The 19146-nt window shown below is 48.3% G+C and overlaps 1 protein-coding gene across 2 annotated transcripts in view; it reads left to right on the forward strand.

Annotated features, from left to right (window-relative positions):
• Positions 1-19146, forward strand: part of PKP1 (plakophilin 1) — a 44959-nt gene that overhangs the window by 7610 nt on the left and 18203 nt on the right. Inside the window, exons 1-3 of one of the 2 annotated variants that reach the window (XM_083812785.1) lie at positions 8629-8771; positions 8868-9292; positions 17802-17946. In XM_083812785.1, the coding sequence (XP_083668911.1) occupies positions 8763-8771; positions 8868-9292; positions 17802-17946 (579 nt within the window). In that variant the 5' untranslated portion in view covers positions 8629-8762. Of the gene's footprint in view, positions 1-8628; positions 8772-8867; positions 9293-17801; positions 17947-19146 lie in introns of those variants that run through there. The other variant, XM_083812784.1, reaches the window with a different exon arrangement.

The raw sequence follows: 19146 nt of genomic DNA on the forward strand, positions 1-19146 counted from the left end.
AATATTATATTACAGATTGCCAGGAAAAGCACTTGTAAGATTGTACTTGTCTTTGTGCAATCTGAGTGAACACATCCCGCAGAACGACCTGGGTGACAGACTCCTGGTGCACTGGGAAGCACTCCAAACCACCCCAAAGTCTACCAGGACTGCGTGTGCTTGTGTTCCCCCTCCACCTAGGATTCTGTTCTTCCACCTGTATTCTGTCTTCCTTGGTTTTCATCAACTATAAAGTAAAAAGCGCAATTCACAATTCTGGGATTTGAATACAGGAAAAAGAAAGGGCTCCTTTCAACAGCTGCGGGACTGTAAAGCAGCTCCCTGTCAACCTTCAAAGGTTTGAACCAGGAAAGGTGCTTATGTTGGCTTCAAGCACAGAGACAGAAGAGTGAAGCTTTTCCTGTTAGCTGCCAGATCCTCTGACTGTTCACAGCATCTGCATTCCTCAGCTTCAGAAAGATTCGTCTGTCGTCTCGTTTAATGGCCATGGTGTAGCATGCTTTCCTCAAGGCAGCGATAAAGTCTCTTGCTAGGTTTGATGCTTGCTGCATGTTCAGTAGGTGGGCTGGGAGCAAGGGCATGTCTTTGAATTTTTTATTTACACTGTCTGTCAACTCAATGTCAACTGTCTGTCTGCTTCAAAGTCTTTTGCTGAGCTGTTTAAATGCCAGACAGTGATATTTCTGCCTGGTGTAAGGCCAAACGAGTGGCGGTAATGGGTCAGAGCGGGGGGTCCACCTAGCTGAGCATCCTGTTTCCATCACGAAGGTGGGGATGGACCCCTGCAGAAGGGTCTAAGCAGGGCAAGCAGGCAGTGGTGCTTCCCAAAGCGTTTTCTTGGCCCCCAGCAGTTTGCAGCTGAGGGGCATCCTGAGCCAGAGGTGGAACCCCTGAGCTTCATGGTTGTGCTGATTTGTTTCCATGATTTATTGTTGTTTGTCTGTTGTGGCTCCGGAAAGAAGCATGTTGTGCTTTGTCTAAGCAAAACTGTTCTGTTCCAGCCATGTGGTGGTTTCTGGCTGGTCTTTTGTTAAGGAGAGAGGAACGAAGCCGTGGCTCCACAGTTGCCCCTCCAGCTCATGCTACAGCGCTGGCAGCACGGCACTGCGGTCAGTGCTGCTGGTGTCAGTGCTATTGTTTAATTTTGTTAATTCCTGGTCTCCTTCCCCATCATTAGAGCAGCAGGACAAATGCAAGCCAGTTAGAAATGCCAGCTGGCTGCTGGGGATTTCAGTCCAGCACTGATGTTGCTGTGTTGGCTTGCATGAGGATTATGAAGGTCTAATAGATGCCTCTGTTAGACACCATAGAGGACACTGCACGGAGCAGTTCAGTCACTTCTGGTTCACCGCGGACTTGTACGGCTCATGGCTTTCCTCTGAAGGGCTCTCCTGCATTTATGGTCGGGGAAGGTCTTTCTCCAAGCCTAATTGTCTTACCAGCCTTGCATTCCGGAAATTTTTGGTAAAGGTCTTCAGGACCTGGGCTACTTTAGAAAATGGGACTGGGATTCATGAAGGATTCACAGTGAAATGAGTCTTACAAAACTTCGTCTATCTGAAAATCAGCCATTTTGTCCTAACAAGTTGTCTAGACTCCTCCCATAGCCAACAAAGAGAGAGGTACGAGGAGGTGATTCATCTCCTCTATCGGGGAGATCTGTCAGGTCAGGATGAATCAGCCCCTCTGGATGCCGAGCTCCTGCCACCGGGAGCTGGGTCGGAGCAGCCCCCTGCCAGGCAGACGGCTGCACTCAGGGGCGATGAGTCCCAAGTGCCATTGGCACGCTGGAACTTATAACCTCAAGCCTAAATCTGCCTAACAAGCCTAACAGACATCAGGCTCCCCAGCCGCACCGAGGAACCTCCTCCATTTTGTTTCTTCCAGAAGTGTGTTGAGGGTTTACACACGTCCAATACGAGCCTCCAGCTTGGGTTAACTTTATTTGAACTTACTTGAAATCTATCCAGGTTCTAGGCATTCTGAAAATATTTCCTTTCTGTAACTCCCGGGTTGTAAGACAAGGAAAAGAAGATAAAGCAAATCTATTTTTGAAGTAAAGATTGCTGGACTTCTCTCCTGGTGCTGTGAATGTTTCTGTGAAGTCCCAAAGGCCTTTGAGATGCACAGGCAAATTCAGACATTTCAGGGCAATGACCCGGTAGAGGGCCAGGAAAGTTGCTTGCTCTTAATGCTTCTGAAATTTAAAGAATGTCATAGGCAATCCATGTCCATGTCACTGCTTCACAGCACCTGCAGCTCAAACTGCCTTTATCAGTGGCTGTAAATGACATAGCAAGGAGGTATGTCATCTACCCTGTCCCACCCGCAGCTCTTAAAAATTATTATTCCTGACTTACTGCTTTTGTCTGGTTTTGTATCTTATTGGAAATCTCAAGGTTTTGCTTCTGAGTTTTCTTCCCAACCTTATGAGATACTGGTGTTCAAATATTAGAGCAAAAGAAATTATACAAAGGGCTTCCTAAAATTGCTGTTGTCAGCTCTCTCTGGATCGGTCAACAGTTCTGGGTAAAACCTTTGACTTACCCATTATTAAAGATTATTTTCTGATTATTCCCACTGCGGCGTGCCTCGTTCATAGCATCGCTGTAAGTAGCTTTGTAATGAGTAATTACTAGCGGTGTAGGTAACAGAGAAGTCAGTGGGACTGCTCCAGAGAGGTGCACTCCTCCCTGCCCCTGGGGGCAGCACAGCAGGACCCCAGCCCGTAGCTGCACTGTTCCCTTGTCTGACGTGCAGCCTGCAGGGCTGAAGTCCCCAGTCCCATCCACACAGAGACCGCGGTGGGATGCAGCAAATGGTGGGATGCAAACCCCTCTGCCTTAGGCCACCGGTCACGGTTAGTTTGAGCCAGGTGCTGTTGAGCTCGGAAGACCTGCAGGGACGTTTGTCACCGTGCTGACGATGCAAGTCGTGCATGGCCAGCAGCTCCCAAAGCCATGGGAGCACAGGAGCTGTGCCCGAGGACAGGTCCCTCTGAAGGTGCAGAGGTGGCCCCAGTTTATACGGACAGGCCCGGGGGTGCTTTGAGTGGGCTCAGCTGGGCGCCCGCAGCAGCACAGTCATGGCAGGAGAGGTCTCAGCACAGGCTGACACCCCCACGGCACCCAGAAATGGGATCTGTTCAGCACCGGGCTTGAAGCCACTGCCACAGTCTGGTGTGCTGCCCACCCCACCTGCAGACAGCTTTGGAGATGGTACCCAGAGCCTAAGGAAGGCAAGGCTAAGGAAAGGCAGTAAGAGGAGCCAGGATCACACCATCAGCAGAGGAGACCCTGAGGGGCTTCGTTCCCATCTGCTTTGTGCCTGGGTCAGCTGTTGGCAGACAGTCGGGGGGTCCAGATGCTGGACAAGATGCAGAAGCACACCAGGACACTGTGCCACTGCCTCCACGGGGAGGAAATCCGCCGGCAGGATCCGGCCAGGCCGGGGGTGCCCCTCGGGTGGGTGGGTGCAGGACGAGCAGCTCCTCATCCTCACTGTGCGCTGGGGCTTGTGAGCTACATCTCTGGGAGCAGCTCAGCTCCCAGCCCGAGGAATATTTGGCATCTCTGCTGCTGTTGAAGCAGTTAACAGCGGTTCCTGATGCGGAACAGCTGGGGACCAGTGGCTACTGGGCCACCAGGGCTCTGCTGCCCTCAGCCACCACCAGGCTCAGCACTGCACTGGCGCACCCAGCTTGGTTTCTGCAGCAATCGCGTCTGTTGTGATACCAATGCCAGGCACGCATTTTGGTGATCCCATGGCACAAGAGAGGGTATGCAGATTCCTAAGCAAATTTCTCTGGGAGAAAGTTGCAGAGGTTTCTCTCCCAAATGTGTTGTCTGCATGAGCGGTGTTGGCCACGAGATGTGCCCTCCCGCAGCCCAGTGCCCTTCTAACAGGCAGGGGCGCTGCCTGCTGCCGCCGGACAAAAATCCCCCAGCTCTAGCAGGAGCTTTGTCCCATAAGAACTTCAGGATAAAATTTGTCATTTGCTACGATGACACATTCAAGGTGTGTTTTCTGTTTTTTTAAAGAAAAAAAAAAAAAGGAGGGGGTAGGGTTAGGCAAGCTTATCAAAGGATTTATCAAGGATTTATAGTTGCTGCACATCACTGCTTGGTCAGATCCCGGTCTCCCTGTGAGGTTTCCCAAGAAGCTTTATGCTTTGGAATAGCTGGATTGTTACCTTCCCTGGCCAGAACAAACTGAACCATCTTCTGCATAAAGAAGCAGATGAGAAGGCAGATGGAACTGCAGCATCCAGGAGAGGTGGGGAAAAACGTTTCAAAAATGGAATAACAATGTATTTGCTGGTTTTGCAATTTTTCTCCCTGCACTGGAGTGTGTAGCAGGCAGCAGTGAAAGCATTTCGCAAGTAGCATCAAGAGTTTTCCCCACCCATCATTCAGGGTGGGACGCTGTCATGCTGCATTGCCTGTGCTTTGCCCTGCAGCCTGGGAGAAACCTGCTCTTGACGTGTTTATTCGGAGTCCTTTACTTCTCTCTGTCTGCTACTCTAGAAACAAACAAATTGCAAGGGAAAAAATTAGAGCTAGGTAATGAACTGATCGCGTCCTTAGATGCACAAGTCAGAAACACCCAGTTATCTGGGAGGGCCACCGACCGGGACGCGCAGCTGGGATCTGAGCACGATTCTGCACCGGGCAAGTCAGAGACTTCCTCCGTGCTCCAGAGGAGAAGGCCTTTGCCTCTTAAACAGAGGATTTTCTGGAAGGAAAGGCGGAAAAGGACCCATAGTGAATGACTGAAATAAAGCCATTTTGACTTTCTCTCCAGCACCATTCTTTTTCCTGGTTGGAACAAGAGGCTAGAGACAATTATTCACCTGTCTGGTGTGAGCGCTGGGTGTCACAGTTAATGCTCCTTAAGTGGGCATTCATCTCAGACTGAGAGCTGGTGCTCCAAAGCACTTATTAATTTAAAGGCAGGTCTTTGCTGCTGCCGGTTGAGGGAAGCATTTAGTCTTTGGGCCTGATAAGAGCACCTGCGTGCTATCAGCGCTCATCTTCACTTCCTTTCCTCCCCGTGCCTCCCCTCCTTTTTTTAATATGAATGAACGGCTCCCAAGGCTTGGCCTCAAATGTACAGGCTCGTTTCAGAGTAGGGAGGAAAAGTTCAGGCTAACATTTGGGATGCTGCACGTGAGCAGCATCCTGCATCCCAGGAGAGACCTGGAGAGCTGCCCTGACCTCTCAAGTCCCATGGGAGAAGGCTCGGTGACAGCCACCGCTCTTCTGAAATGATTTCCAGATCTTGTAGGGCAGAGGGAATCACTGCTTTCTGCCTCCACCCCGCTTTGAGGGGATTCCTTGTCTTTTCCAGCATTTCTAAAGGGTGGAGGTGTGGACCTGGCCCGCCTCCCCCGTGCAAACACCCACAAGCAGTGGGCAGATGCAAGTCAAGGTGTTAGGAAATCTGGGCGGTTTATGAGGTTTGAAGGTGAGAGATTGATTATTTCCTTTCACTAATGCCATTCTGCAGAGGGAGAGCTCACCCTACACACATAATTGCATCAGCAAAAATTAGGAGATGGTTGTCAAGCGGCTCTTCGGACCACAGACTGTGTAATGGCATCGCCTTCACTGTTAGCAGTGAAGGTCTCTGGCTTAGCTTGGGGAACATCTGCAGTGGGGATGTGGGTCTTAGTCTGAGAAAGCCGCTCTTAAGGCACGGACGTGGCACTTTGCCGAGATCAAGAAGCGATCGGGTCAGCTACGTCGGTGTGAGGATTTGTGGGGACCATTTGGCACACAGATCTGAAATCCGCTGAAGCTGGCAGGAGGCTCCTCATCGATTTGGAGGTTTTGGTGCAGGCTCCTGTTGCAAAGAGGAATTCTAAGATACCAATTAGGTCCGTGCCACTTGAAAGAGATTAAAATGGGCTCAGCCAAGCATCTGGTAGCATCAGCAATAAAAGTCATGCACTGACTTTGGTAATGAGCTTCACATCACACGGGAACTATTTTCCCATGAGTTTGCAAAAGGCCTCCCCGCCCTGCCAGGGCCTGCACCGACTTGCCGCTCAGGGCTCCCTGTGTTGCAGAAAGGAGACTTTCCAAACAGGCGGTCGCTTTGCTTCACCCTTCCCAGGGCTGGCAAGAAGGAGAACAATGCTGTGTGCCACTATAAAACGCAGCAGGAAATACAGAATTGATAATTCCCACCTATAAACACGGACGCACTCACACCTTCCCTCGCCCGCTCTGCTGGCAGATATCCCATGCGAGTGCTCTGGAAAGCAAACGATAGCTTTAGCTAAATAACAAGCTAGCTCTTCCACGGTTAGCTGAATTGGCTTCAGCAAATGCCCAGGGGCTCCATGGCTCTGCCAAGCTTCTGACAGCCCTGCGAAATAATCCCAGCTTATACTGACTCATAAGGCACTGTGACAGGGCTCCCATCTAACAGGCTGCTGCTCTGTCCTACGAGCCCTGAGCCCTGAGAGTGGGTTCCCCGCTCCATGAGCCACCAAAGGCCACCCTGCACCTCCCCGTCCCTCGCTGTTCCTGTTTCAGAGCGAGTAGCCAGGAAAATGAAGAAAAAAATGAGGATGTTATCACCCTTAGAAGGATGTACTCATCCCCAGCGGTACCCCGTGGCTTCCTGAAAGGTCATTTTGGCTTTATTGTGTGCTCTGGTCAAAGCAAAACCAGGATGGAGAGCACCTCTGCAGCGTGGCCACCATGAAATTTTCAGTGGGCCTGCCCCACTGCTGCAGGAGCCCCCGAGACTCATCGTGTTTGCCCGTGTGCCTCGTCCTTGCTCTTCTTATCACATGCAAATTCTTTTTCCAAACCCCTGGGAGCCCTGCAGAATGCACCAAACCTGTTATCTGCCGTGCTGCAGTACTAACAGGTTTTTTCTGTGTCCTCTGGAGTAAATGCAAAGAGAATTTTGTCCCCTTGCAGCAATTCACCTGTTTAGATGCAAACCTGCAGAATGAAAGTATCAAAACGACTTCTGACTTGTGCTCAAGTGGCAGAGCAATCTGGGTCCAGCGTAACCGGACTGAAGTGTTCCTTCTTATCCTGACGGCATGCCTGCTGCGCAACCCGTTCTGAGTTTTCAGCCGTTACTTGTGCAAGTCTCTGGGACGCAGCAGAGAGGATTCACTGCATTCCTGAAGATCAGTTTGTTAATGGAATTATTTGGCTTAATTAATTAGCATAATGACAATTCTGTAGAGTGTTGGAGGCAGAAATGATGCTGAGTGTGCTCAGGGCTGGGATGAAGTGGGGCAGAGCAGCGGGATTAGGGTGATCCTGCATAGGACACCAAGTTCTTTTTTGCATGGTGTTTCTAGGCTAGAAAAAGAAAAAAAAATGTGTATATATATATATATTTAGATAGGTACAGGACCACTGCACCAGGCACAGGCTTTTCACACCTTGTGCCATGAACTTCCATGGAAATACCAAGGTGCCAGTGCTTGACTTTTCTCTCCCAGCCCAAGGGACCCTTGGGCAGCTGTTGCAAAAAGAGGCATCCAAAGTGCATCTGCTTAAAGCTCAGTGAGGAAAAAAGCCCTCAGCCCGAGAAGAGACCACAGACTAGCTTTTCCCAGATAAAGCAAAGGGAGATGAGGCAAGCCTTCAGGAGGAGAAGGTCTCTGTCACCATCTTTATCCTTTAGTTCTTTTCATGCCTCTTTGCTCTGTTTCTTTGAGAAGTGCTTGCCAGGGTGCAGAGGGATACAGTTGGCATCATGGGGCAAACAGCACTAAAATAGCTTTAATTTTTAACCTGTCTGGAACGCACACCTTTGTGACTTGTTTCCCAGGACTGACATCCAGAAGCTTTAGCATTGCAAGAGAATATTGGATCCAGTCCTGGTGTACTTGGGGAAAATCTGGAGTACTTTTGGTGAAGTGGTGGAGATATTTCAAACTGACAGCAGGACAGCTAAAGCTATCATTTGTTTTGACTAATTGCAGTGGGATTTTTACTGTCATGTCCCCTTTCTTTCCTTCTTTCTTTCTTTCCTTAATTTCCTGGCTTACTCATGTCATTTCTTACATCACATCTCGCATTGTTCTCGAAGTATCCCATTGTACAAGCTGACACAACACACCTTGTAATTCATAAGCAGATATTCATTGTCCCCACTGCTTTCTTGGCACAATGAGATTCAAGAATCCCTTCTTACCACTTTCTCACTCCCTTTAGTCCCTTTCTAAGGATTTCACAGGTGGAAGGGGAACAAAATACCATAAGGAAATTAAAAATAAATGCAGGCAGTGCTCGAAGGTCAGAATGGCTCAGCATTCTCTGTGATGGAAAGAGATGGGATGTGACTATTCACGATGTGTAAGGTCTTCAGCTCCTGTGCTTACAAGCAGGGTTAGACCCCATGTGTTGGAAATAAGGCATTTGTTCTGGTGGCAGGGTCATGTTTGAGCTTTCACCTCTGATACCAAGTTCTTGGATGCCACATCACAGTGACTGAGTCCCCAGATTTCAAGGGAGGGTTTGGCACCCTTGTAAGGGCTGCAGGTGGGCTGAACTCCCAAACATGTTGATGTTTGTGCTGAGCTTGGCACATAAACACCTGGTGAACTGTGATGAGAGTGAAGTATGCAGAACGCGATTCAGCTGCTCAAGGGGTTGACACTTAAAATTAGTCAGCTCAGGTGCAATGTATTAGTGGGTCTGTGCAGGGAGGCTGGTTCTGGTCTTCCTTCCAGGCTCACACAGCAAAGACCAGGAGATCGGGCCACAAAAACACCGGAGTGACAAATGAATTTGGTAGCTGCGATACCTATGCATGAGTGGGCTTGGCAATGCTGATCTCCATCTCAACCTTTCCTAATTTTTGTTGTCTCCCCTCTTGTTGTTGATCAGCTGTACAATGGGACCCTGAAGCGGGACGTGGAGAACCGGCGCTACAGCTCGTACAGCCAGATGGAGGGCTGGGGCAGCAAGCACTACAGCAAGGCTGTCTGCAGCCCCACCAGGGCTGGCAGCGATTACTGCTTTGTGCAGAACATCAAGAGCAGCCGGAGTGAGCCCGACCTCTACTGCGAACCGCCCCGGGGCACGCTGAGGAAGAGTCAGGTGGGGGGCCGGGCAGAACACAAGGCAACCTTGAACCGCCAGAGCATCTACAGCAGCTGTAGCACTCAGCAAGGAACTACCAGGACAAGTAAAAAAATGCCAGCGCGGGCCCTCTCCTGCCCCTCCAGCAACAAGCCCGATGTGGTCTATGCCCAGCCCGTGATGAGCGGCAAGCAGGAGGTGGTTTATGGACAGACTCATTCCAGCTCCAGGTAAGTCTGCTGCCATGGGATGAACCTGAGTAAATGCTGACATCTGCTTTGGAGGTCTGTCTGTCTGAGCTAGTAACCTGAGCTGCTTTACAGCCACTGGGGAGCTGGTCACCATGCTTAATCGCATCCTGCAGTGGCGTCTAAAGTGGGTCAGATGAGTCACGCTCAAAGGGCTTATTTCTCTTTATGGACTATGGAGGGAAAGCAATGTGGATGGCTCAGTGTGAACGTCTCTGCTGCAGCTGTGGGATGCTGGACGAGATGATGGCTGGTGTCTTGGTGGTGGTATTGGCTGACAGCTCCTTTGCAAGATGAGGGTGGGGACGTGAAGAGTGAAAATGCTGATGTGCACTTTGGGTGTCACACTGCTCCTGCTTTGGCAGAAAACCAACCTGCAAAAAAAACTAAAGCTAAGGAGGTGGTTCCTGAGGGTCTGACTCAGAGCAGAGCTGAGAACCTGGTGAGCAGTCGTATTTACCCTTCTGGCTTTCCACCCAGTCCTTGCTTCATTCCCCCAGAAGATCTGATTTAGGTTCCAGAAAAAAATGAGTCAGAAACTGGGAAAAAAAAAAAATCCTAATTGGAATTATTTACCTGGCCAGGAGAGAGGAAAGAATGGAAGCTGTTCACTTCCTTCCTGTCCAGAGCATTTAGTTCCATTGGGCCAGGAATTATGGAGGATTGTCCTTTATATCTCAGTTACCACCAGGTCCCTTCTTGCAAATGTTTCCTACAACAGTAGGGAATGCAAAACAAACCAGTGAGTTTAGACTCCACCAAGCTGATATTTCTGTGCAATGCAGTGGAAGTTTCATCCCAAAATAAACCCAGCAAAACAACCAACCAACCAACAACAACAACAAGCACCAAAACAAGATAAAACAAAAAAACACCCAACCTACCAAATAAAAAAAAAATCAGTGGGATTTTGATGGCATTGCAGTGATGTTTATTGAAAGCTGCCCTGATGCTGATAGCCACACTGCCTCTAACTTTGGAGCATAAAACATATTCTGGTGCTTAAGTAGTCTTGGAAAATATCTTGCTCAAGGTTGTGATGCTTTATTGGGCTAGGGAAAGAGAGTCTGCATCTTCCATAGGTGTTCCCAGGGGCTGCTGCACCACTGTTGCTGCATCACTGGTAAACGAGGCTTGCTCTGGGCCATCCCAGGAGATGTCCCATCTCCCACGCAAGCACTGCAGTTTGTCACACAAACCCTGGTGGAAGCTCCTGAGCTCATTTCTCGTGGTCCCTGGTGCAGAAGGGACTTTGCACGCTGCAGGATAAGTAAGAGGCTATTTAACAGGGAGTATAGCCTTCGTTACAACTCACACCAAAGGCTGGATTTTGTTGAGCTTCTGACCCAAGGTGTGTTGTAGATACTGAGAAAATCCCCCCTCACGGTCGGCAGTGTGAGCCAGATTGTGCCCTTGTTCACATCTGAATGTTGATTTCCAGATTTCTCTGGCTAATTCTCTGCTCAACCTCCTTCATTTCACATCGAGTAGGGGAAATAGGTCCCAGAGTGTGTATGCCAAGAAAGGTCACTTGCCCGTTAGCATGTTGACGTGAAGCCTTGGCTTCCCATGTGCCCAGTTCCCCTCAATTTAACACATGCAAAATTAGTCCTAGCCAACCTGGAGCACCAGTGGTGTTGGCTTGCTCATTTCAGAAGCTTTGTAATTCCTCAGGAATGGGAAATGGAGACATTACATAAACTGGAAGTAACTTGTCCCAGGGAATTTCTGAGTAAAGAGCTTTAAGGTGTAGTGGGAGTTATGGCAGAATGACTGAACATGGGACTGCAACTGGCTTCTGCATGGGGAAACCAAGGCTTCTGAGAAACCAGCACCAGGCAGGCTTTTCCACTGTGCTGTGTAGCATTATAGCTGTAGACTTGGTCATTGCTTTGGAAAGATCACTAGAAGAATAATGGCGCTTTCCGAAGAGGGGGAGAACTGCTGTTGCGGGAGGAATACTCCCCAGTGCTGGATGCCCTTTGGTCAGGGAGTGGCTGCATTTAGACAGTTCTCCTGGCTTGGGGCATTGCTCATCTGGCAGAACTGGTTCTGGTGTGGAAACGAGGGCTTCAAGTCCTGGGCTCAACGGGGGCTGTGTCCCCTGCGTGAATCTGATCTGGCTGGGGCACACCCCCGTGCTTCGCATGAGACTCACTGCAGAGCCAGATGGGTTTGGAGAGCAGTTTGGGCAAGCACTTCTGCTCCTGACTCAAAGGAGCTGAGGTTGGCAGTTGTTGTCGTCATAATTTTGGTAACGTACCAAGGAGTTGTCCTCTTTGGAAAAATGATGCATTTGGGAGGCCAGTTGCCCTTATAGAGCATGTGCCAGGTTGCTGTTAACCTCGGTCTGGGGCGTGCTTTTGTTGGGAAGGGGCCCTCTGGAGATGGGTTAGGACCATGCCTGGGCTCTCTTTGCTGTGTAGGACCATTTCTGGTCGGAGGAGTCTGCACTTGGAGCTGATCTGCATTTGGGTAGCCTAATCTTTGGGTAGGGAGAGGTTTGCTTGTAGGCAACCCATTATTAGCGGCTGCGTGCCGGAAGAGGGCTTAGCTGGGGAATAGCTGCTACAGTTCCCTGTCCGAGGCTCTGTTCTTCCTTTGTGTTTGGTTTTCACCCTACAAACCTCCTGTGTATGTGGATAAGTTGTCTGCAGGCTGGGCAAACAGTCTCAGTGGGGAGATTTCCACTGTGGTGAGAGGGGCTGGTGGCACCGGCGAGCCACTGGGTCTCTTTATTAAGGAACTGCTCTGTAATGTGGTGGCTTTGAACAGTGTCAGTGCTGGTGCAAGAGCTCTGCTCTCGAGGTTTCTCCTGCTCCATGTCTGATCTTCTCTTTGGATGGTGTGAGATGAAAATGGGGACATTTGGCGTTCCCAGGTAGTGAGAGTGGTGCGTGGATATCTAAATACTGGGCAGTGAGAGCTCTCCAGCTCTGTGTACCGAGCAGTCTCTCCAGCAGAAACAGCATTTGGTCACAAAGTTATGTAATTTCTGGAATTGTTTGTGTGATTGTTTCCATTTATTGAACCAGCTTTGGCTGTGTAAGACGTGGAAGAGCTGTGTCTTCAATAACTGTCTTTCAGAAGAGTCTCTCCTCTTACAGCAATGACTCTAGGTGAGGAAAGTGCCTTTCCTCCAGCTAGCTGTTGGGTAGTTTAACACCTGAATATTTGGGGGGAAAAGCTTGTGCCATAAAGTAAAACATGTTGTGGGGTTTTACTTGCCCCGTGACACTGGCTCTGGTGATGAAATCTGAGTTTGGCACCGTTTGTTCAGGTCGGGGGGTTAAACAGTACAGACCTGCTGCCAGAAACCTCCTCCTGAAGTCTCTTCTCTTCCACCATCCCTGTGGTTATGGCCTTGCCTCGGTGAGCAGAGTCGGGATGTCCCTTCCAGACATACTTCTCTACAGCCACTCAGGAGCTTAAGTCTTTGTAAGCATTACGTGATATCTGCAACAGCATTTCCAAGCTCAGCACCTCCGTCCTGGGCTCAGAAGTTCACGGGTTAATTTGGTGGCTCCTGCCCAAAGGCAATTACCAAAGTGCACCATACATATTTTGCCAGAATATGGCTCTCTGGAGCGAGCCCTTCTACCTGGTGGAGATGGAGGGAGACCTGCTGGTGCCCAGAGCACCCCCTTCTCCCCAGCAACCTTCTTCCTCCTGGGCTGCTGTGACACCCTGCGGATCTGCACCCTCTTGTCCTGGGAGGTGGCAGCAGCTGTGGTTTCAGCACCTTGTGAAGACACACATATGGTAGCCCCTCTTAACCACTTCCTCTGGCAGGCAGCACTTTTCTGCTGTGGCAACACGCTCCAAGTGGCAGTGTGCCATCTGGAAGTAGTCAGCAGCTTTTAGCTAAATACCATGAGATTGGGGAGTGAAGCTTCTACGCCCTCCTGGCTCACCAAGTAGCGATAACAAGAAGCAGTAATAAAGGGTGTGATATTTAATGCATCCTATAAATCTTTGAGTCTTTTTCCTCCTCCAGCTGGAACTCAAAGCACAGGAAGAGTAGTGCTGCCACTGGCTGATGTTGTTTTAGCTCTGCTTGCAGATGTGGTGCACTTAGTGCTTTGTACGTCGTGTTCAGAAGGGACCGACAGCTCTGGCTGGGTTGGTGACACACGGTGCAGGTGGCTCGGCAGCAGTCTGTGCCATATCCAACTGGTTGCATGCGCCTTGCTCCAACAGGAGGTGCCTGCATCCGAGCCAGTGCCCCCGTTGCCCCTGCGGAGATGCAGTCAGTGGCCAAGGGAGCTGAAGTCTGGGTAGGTCAGTGAGTTACCTGCTGGCAAAGTCAGTGCCTCTCTGTGCACTCCAGAGACCCAGGTGACTGCCTCAGCTGGAGGTGCTACTGAGAGGCCAGACCAAACCCAGCCCTTGTGAAGGATTTGGGGTATTCTCCTTTGTAAAGACGAAGAGGAGAGTTGGGGTGTCTGCTTGCATTCCCCAGCACAGGGGGTTGCTGATGCGGATCAGGAGCCATCAATGGGCACCCAAAATATGAGTTGTCCTCCATTATACTACTTGCACCTATGGCCTCATTTTAAGACATTGATACATTTTTCTTTGGTGTTCTCTATGCATGGGAGGAAGAACATAAAAAATGTCATTATTGCTCAGGTGAAAGCAAGTGCCTCTCAAGGGACCTGGCAATATGTAGTATTTTGGTGCAACACTGTTAAGGACCTGGCTGGTGGCTATGGAGGAGGCTGGGTCAACCTTTTGGATCTTCAATATTGCAAAAGCACCGTTCACATATGGTCACATCTGCCTATGGTAACTCTGGCTTGGCCCAAGCTGAGCTGCAGGAGCCTCTGTGAGCTGTGGCTAAACTTTAGGGACAGTAACTGTGTGTCCTGAAACCATACATTCCTAGGCAGAAGCTCAGTCCCTCTGGAAATGTTCTAAACAAGGAAAACACAGAAAAGTTATTGAAAGAGTCAGAAAGGTATTTATGGGGTTTTCTGATAGATCTCTTTTGGGGGATTAACCAAAGGAAATCAGTATCAAAGCAGAAATTCTCCAGGACTGTGCCACATATGAACACAGAACCGTGTACAAAAGCAGTGTACAAATATCTTGATATTGTTTAGTGTTTATACGGGATAAGCTGCCTCTAAAAATGGCTGTTTCACTATGCTGGCTCTGTGTGACGTGAATTTGTCTGCACGGTGCATTTGCATCCAAAGCAACTGCAGGGGAGCTGTGCATGATGCTATCTGTCCTGGTGCTGTTCATACCACAGCTTGCACGTGGTGAGGATCTCCTTGTCCCTGACTCAGTGTCCATCTCCCTGGTATCTACCCACCAAGCAAAGCCCGAGGGGAAGCTTCATCTGAGCTCTCAGTGCCACCAAAACCTGGGTGGAGTCCCGTGGACAAATGTGGCTGCTTGGCATGGAGCAGCACCATTGGTTTGCTTCTGCACGGCCTGGCTCTGGAAGGCTTGGATGTGCTGGGTTCACTCAAGGTTTTGAGTGTCTTCACTCTCATTTTGTTAATGAACAATGCGATTTGTTACAGTTTTCTAGCTTCCTCTTCTCCTGGGGCTTAACAACCTTAACAACCAGGATGGAGGCTTAGTTCTGCTCAACACAAACTAATCTGTTAACACAAAGTGAACAAAAGAACTTAGTATCAAACTAGAGAATTTCCCTTCCTGTGATACTGACACTCTTAAGTATTTGTTTCCCTTCCACACCTGAATCTGATCATCTAATTTGTCTCCTGATGAATCATTTCTAATTGAGGTCTCTCCTTACTCTGATTGCTTCTTTCTTGTGGAAGAAGAACAACCTTTGGAGCTCTTCCTACCAGGCGCATTGGCCCAGGTTGGAGATGGCCATGCTCCAAGAATTTGTCCTGGAGCAGACTGTTGTTCTCATGGTGTTGATCTGGGTAGGAACATCCCTGACTGGCTGACGAACAATCTCCTGTTAGCATGGGCCTTGCCAGGATGATTCTGTTCTCAGCTGGGAGAAATCGCTGCTGCTTCTCCAGGGGAACAACAGAGCCCAGCTGCTCACCCTCAGTGAACTGCTCCTGGCAGTGAGCCAGCAGAGGAAATGGATCTTTTCCCATCTTTCCCCATGCCGAACTGGATCTGTCTGCCTAGTTTTTCCCTGCCTAAAGAGGGCTTGGACCTCTTATTAGGTGGATGTGCAGGAAATTGCTTTCCTTCAATTGTTAGACAGAACAGGTATCCTTCTTTCTCATGAAGAGTGCTCCTGGTTCAGGGCTCTGCTTAACCTGGAAAATATATTTTAAAAAATAAATGAAACCACCACCAACAGACAAAACAGCATATTTACATATGCTGCATGACCACTGACCTGTTAGTTCTATTAATGTGCCTCCCTCCCTGTCCCACTGGCCCAGGTCTGAATTCTCAAGGAAGTCCCTCTGGTGCCGTCTGTGCTGAGCCTGTCGGTGTTTCAGCTCTGTCGTGTGTCTCAGAGCAGATAAAAAAGATGAAGGGAAAATCACAGCATCCTGAACCTTACTGTGACTGAATCCAAACCAAAGATTTCCGAGGTTCCAAAGCTTCTAGTTTAACCTTCTTCTTTCCAATTCTGTGTTTCCTTGTTTCAAGTGGAATGGAAGCTTCTCGGAGCCATGTTTTGGTAGAGGTTCAAATGAAGAAAAATCATATGATGGAGTGATGTTTTATTCTTAGAGTTGAAATAGAAGTGAAATAGAAATAGAAGTTCATCTAACTTTAGTTATTGAACACTTAAGGACCCATACAAGATTTCATCTAATTTCTCTATTTCAACAGAGGCAGAGCTATCTCCAGCAGGCAGGTCTTCCTGTCTTAAGATAAATGCTGAAGACAGAGAGGCAAGCTGTTCTTTGGAAGCACCTATTTCTGTCCATTGACTACACAGGGGCTTAAATGAGTAATTTAAACTAGGTGCAACTTCATATATAGTCTCTCATCATGTCTTTCAGTGCACAGCATAGTTGTTGGCTTTTGTGTGAAATTTGCTATAGAGTTAGGATGTTGTTCATAGACTCGTGCTGTGGGGAGGTGAGAGTCTTTAGATATTTGAGGACAAAATATTTTATCTAATTGTGAGCTGCTGGATGTGGTGACCGTATCTGGGTGTCCTTCATAGAGCTTTATTCTTACATTTCTTTGGAACAATGAAAATGATTCTGCACACCATGAGACTTGAAAAAAGTCACTCCCTCCTAGTAATATTTAATATTTCAAATGTAATAGGTTCATTTAAAAATCTTTTTTAAAAAAATCTCTGTTTTATTAGAGTCTATTAGATTGTCTAACGATGCCAATCCATCCTAGCAAAGCCCACAGTTTCTGGTTTCATCCACTGTTATCAAAATATTTCCCATTTGCATCCTGTCGCTGCTGGAACTGTAATAACTGAACAGGAGCTTGGGGTTCAACTCCTCTCAGTCCTGAACTTCATGTGATTATTTACTCTGGTGCAAATTAACGCCGTGAGCTGAGATCCTGCTGCAGCCAACTGCAAGCCCAAGGGGCAAGGATGCTAAGACAACAACTTTTATTAGACTAACTGATATAATTGGAAACACAGACAAGCTTTGCAGTTCAGAGCCCCTTCATCAGTATGAAAGTATACATTTTTTCTAATTTGATGTGGTTAGGAGTCAATATCAGTAATATCATCAGGAATCAGTATCAGTACTGCTAAATAAGTACAAGCCAAAGACAGCAAGACCTTGAGATTTTTAAACAAGGGGGTAAATTTCCAGGTGTTTGTATTTTAACCAAGGTTTTGCTCCTGCTCCAAGCCAGAGGTATTTGTAGCCTTCCTCCAGACTCTGCAGGCAGATTCTTTACCTATAATAGGGGATGATGACGATGACCAGCTTTTACAAAGAGCTTGGAGACTACTGACGTAAACATGCCCTGGGAGCAGGATGTCTCAGTGCTATTATTAGTATTTCATAAACTCTTTGTTTGTCCATTCCATCACTCCAGACATGCCTGTCACCTTTTCCTGCTCCAGCCTTCGAAGACCATCAGCTGCTCTCACAGTTTTGCTTCCACCACATCTCACATCAAAGGACCACACGTTGTGGGAAAAGCATCTGCCTACTTTAGATTGTCCTAATAAACTGGCGGATGGTTTCATTCTTGTCCACTAATTCTTTCATCTGAGCACCAGTGAATACTGCTTCTCTCTTCCTTAATTCTTCTGCCTGAGACATAATTAGGCTTCTAGCACCTCAACCAGAGGCTTTTATTTTCTGTCTCCCTTGTTTCTGTTGTTGGAGTGGGTCCATATTTCATTAGCCCTAGTGTTCCCTACTGTATCTTTTCCACTTTTATCATCTCTTTTTTGAGACTGAAAAATGCAATAGGGATTCACAATATGGTTAATGTGATAATATTTTGCATTTTGTATTTGATTCCTTCCTAACGACAACCAGTACTGAAGTAGCCTTTTCAGCTGAGAACTCAATCAATGCTGCACTTCTCTTTAACATAGAATATGTGGTGACGAGATAGACGGCGGTACAATGACCATCCAGAAAGCCATACAACTTCTGTGCTCCTCCGATGACAAATACCAGGCCATGGGTGCTTATTACCTCCAGCACACCTGCTTCCAGGATGAGTCTGCCAAGCAAGAGGTGAGCAAACTCCTTCAGAGCTCTGCTGTCATACTGGATGTGGTGCCACAAGAGGTGGATGAAATTGGTTGTCCTCAGTAGCAAGGTCCTTTTGATTTTCATGATGGAGCCTCATAACTCGTTAGTCTCACACAGGAGTTAATTAAGTAGGTTTTTTAACTATTAGTGGCTACTTTCTCTTAATAGCAGTCGGGTCAGTATTTTAACATAGGGGAATAGTTAGCAGGCAGCAGAGGAGGCTGTGACTGTGTTTTCACCCTAACCCGCCGTGATACAGATTGAAGGGTTAGGGTGATAAGGGAGCAGTCACCCAAACCCAGAGTTGTCTTCTGGAGGCAACTGCACTTCCTTCCACATGAATTGTCTGCTATCTCTGAGCTGCAGTGTCAGAGCCACACAAAATTGCCCTAAATCCCACTGTGATCTTCACTGTGCATGGCTCAATGACATTTTGGCCATCTATTCAATCCAATGGGTTCATCAGTGGTCACATACAAAGATGGTTGGCCAAACAGAAGGCCTCCTTACAGCAAAGTTCATTTTTCTTATGCTCCTTGCTCTCTGCTACTAAATTCATGGCAACATGCAGCAAGGGAGGCAGTTTCAACGCTGGATCTGCTGTAGCAAGACTGTCACAAAAGTTTATCTCAGTCCTGGCATGTTTGCAGTCATGTAAATGTGGGTTTCTCAAGACAGCATCTGCATGAAGGTGGCTTTCAGTTTTCTGGCACCGTGGTGGAGCTGCACATGCTGGCACAGGGTGCAGATGTGCCTCTGTGTCCCCGGTGCAGCTGAACCGAGTGCAGGGACCCCAGCCCACATAGCAGTCGCTAATTGCAGTTTGACCACACCCTTCCTTACCGTTGAAAACACTCTGAGCACCCGCCTGTCCCATTGCTTCCCAGAAAGATGTGTTAGAGCAAGTATGTGAGTCATCTGAGCGCACACTTGGTTGCTTTTTTTTTTCCTTTTTAAAATGCACTCATTCATTTCTATTGTCAGCAGTTCTCCAGCCAATAAGTTTGTTTGTGTGAGCAGGCGCTCCATGTGGGCTCGTGTCCCCAGCAGACTTGACACAGGAGGAATCCTTCAGCTGGAGCCCCCACTGCTTTGGAGAGCTCACCTGTTTTTTGTGGTTTTTGAGCAGGGAATTTGCCCTGCCTTCAAACACCCATGGTGTGCATGCGGTGTCCTGCAGCT

The sequence above is a fragment of the Anser anser genome (assembly GCF_964211835.1).
Source record: "Anser anser genome assembly, chromosome: 27".
NCBI lineage: Eukaryota > Metazoa > Chordata > Aves > Anseriformes > Anatidae > Anser > Anser anser.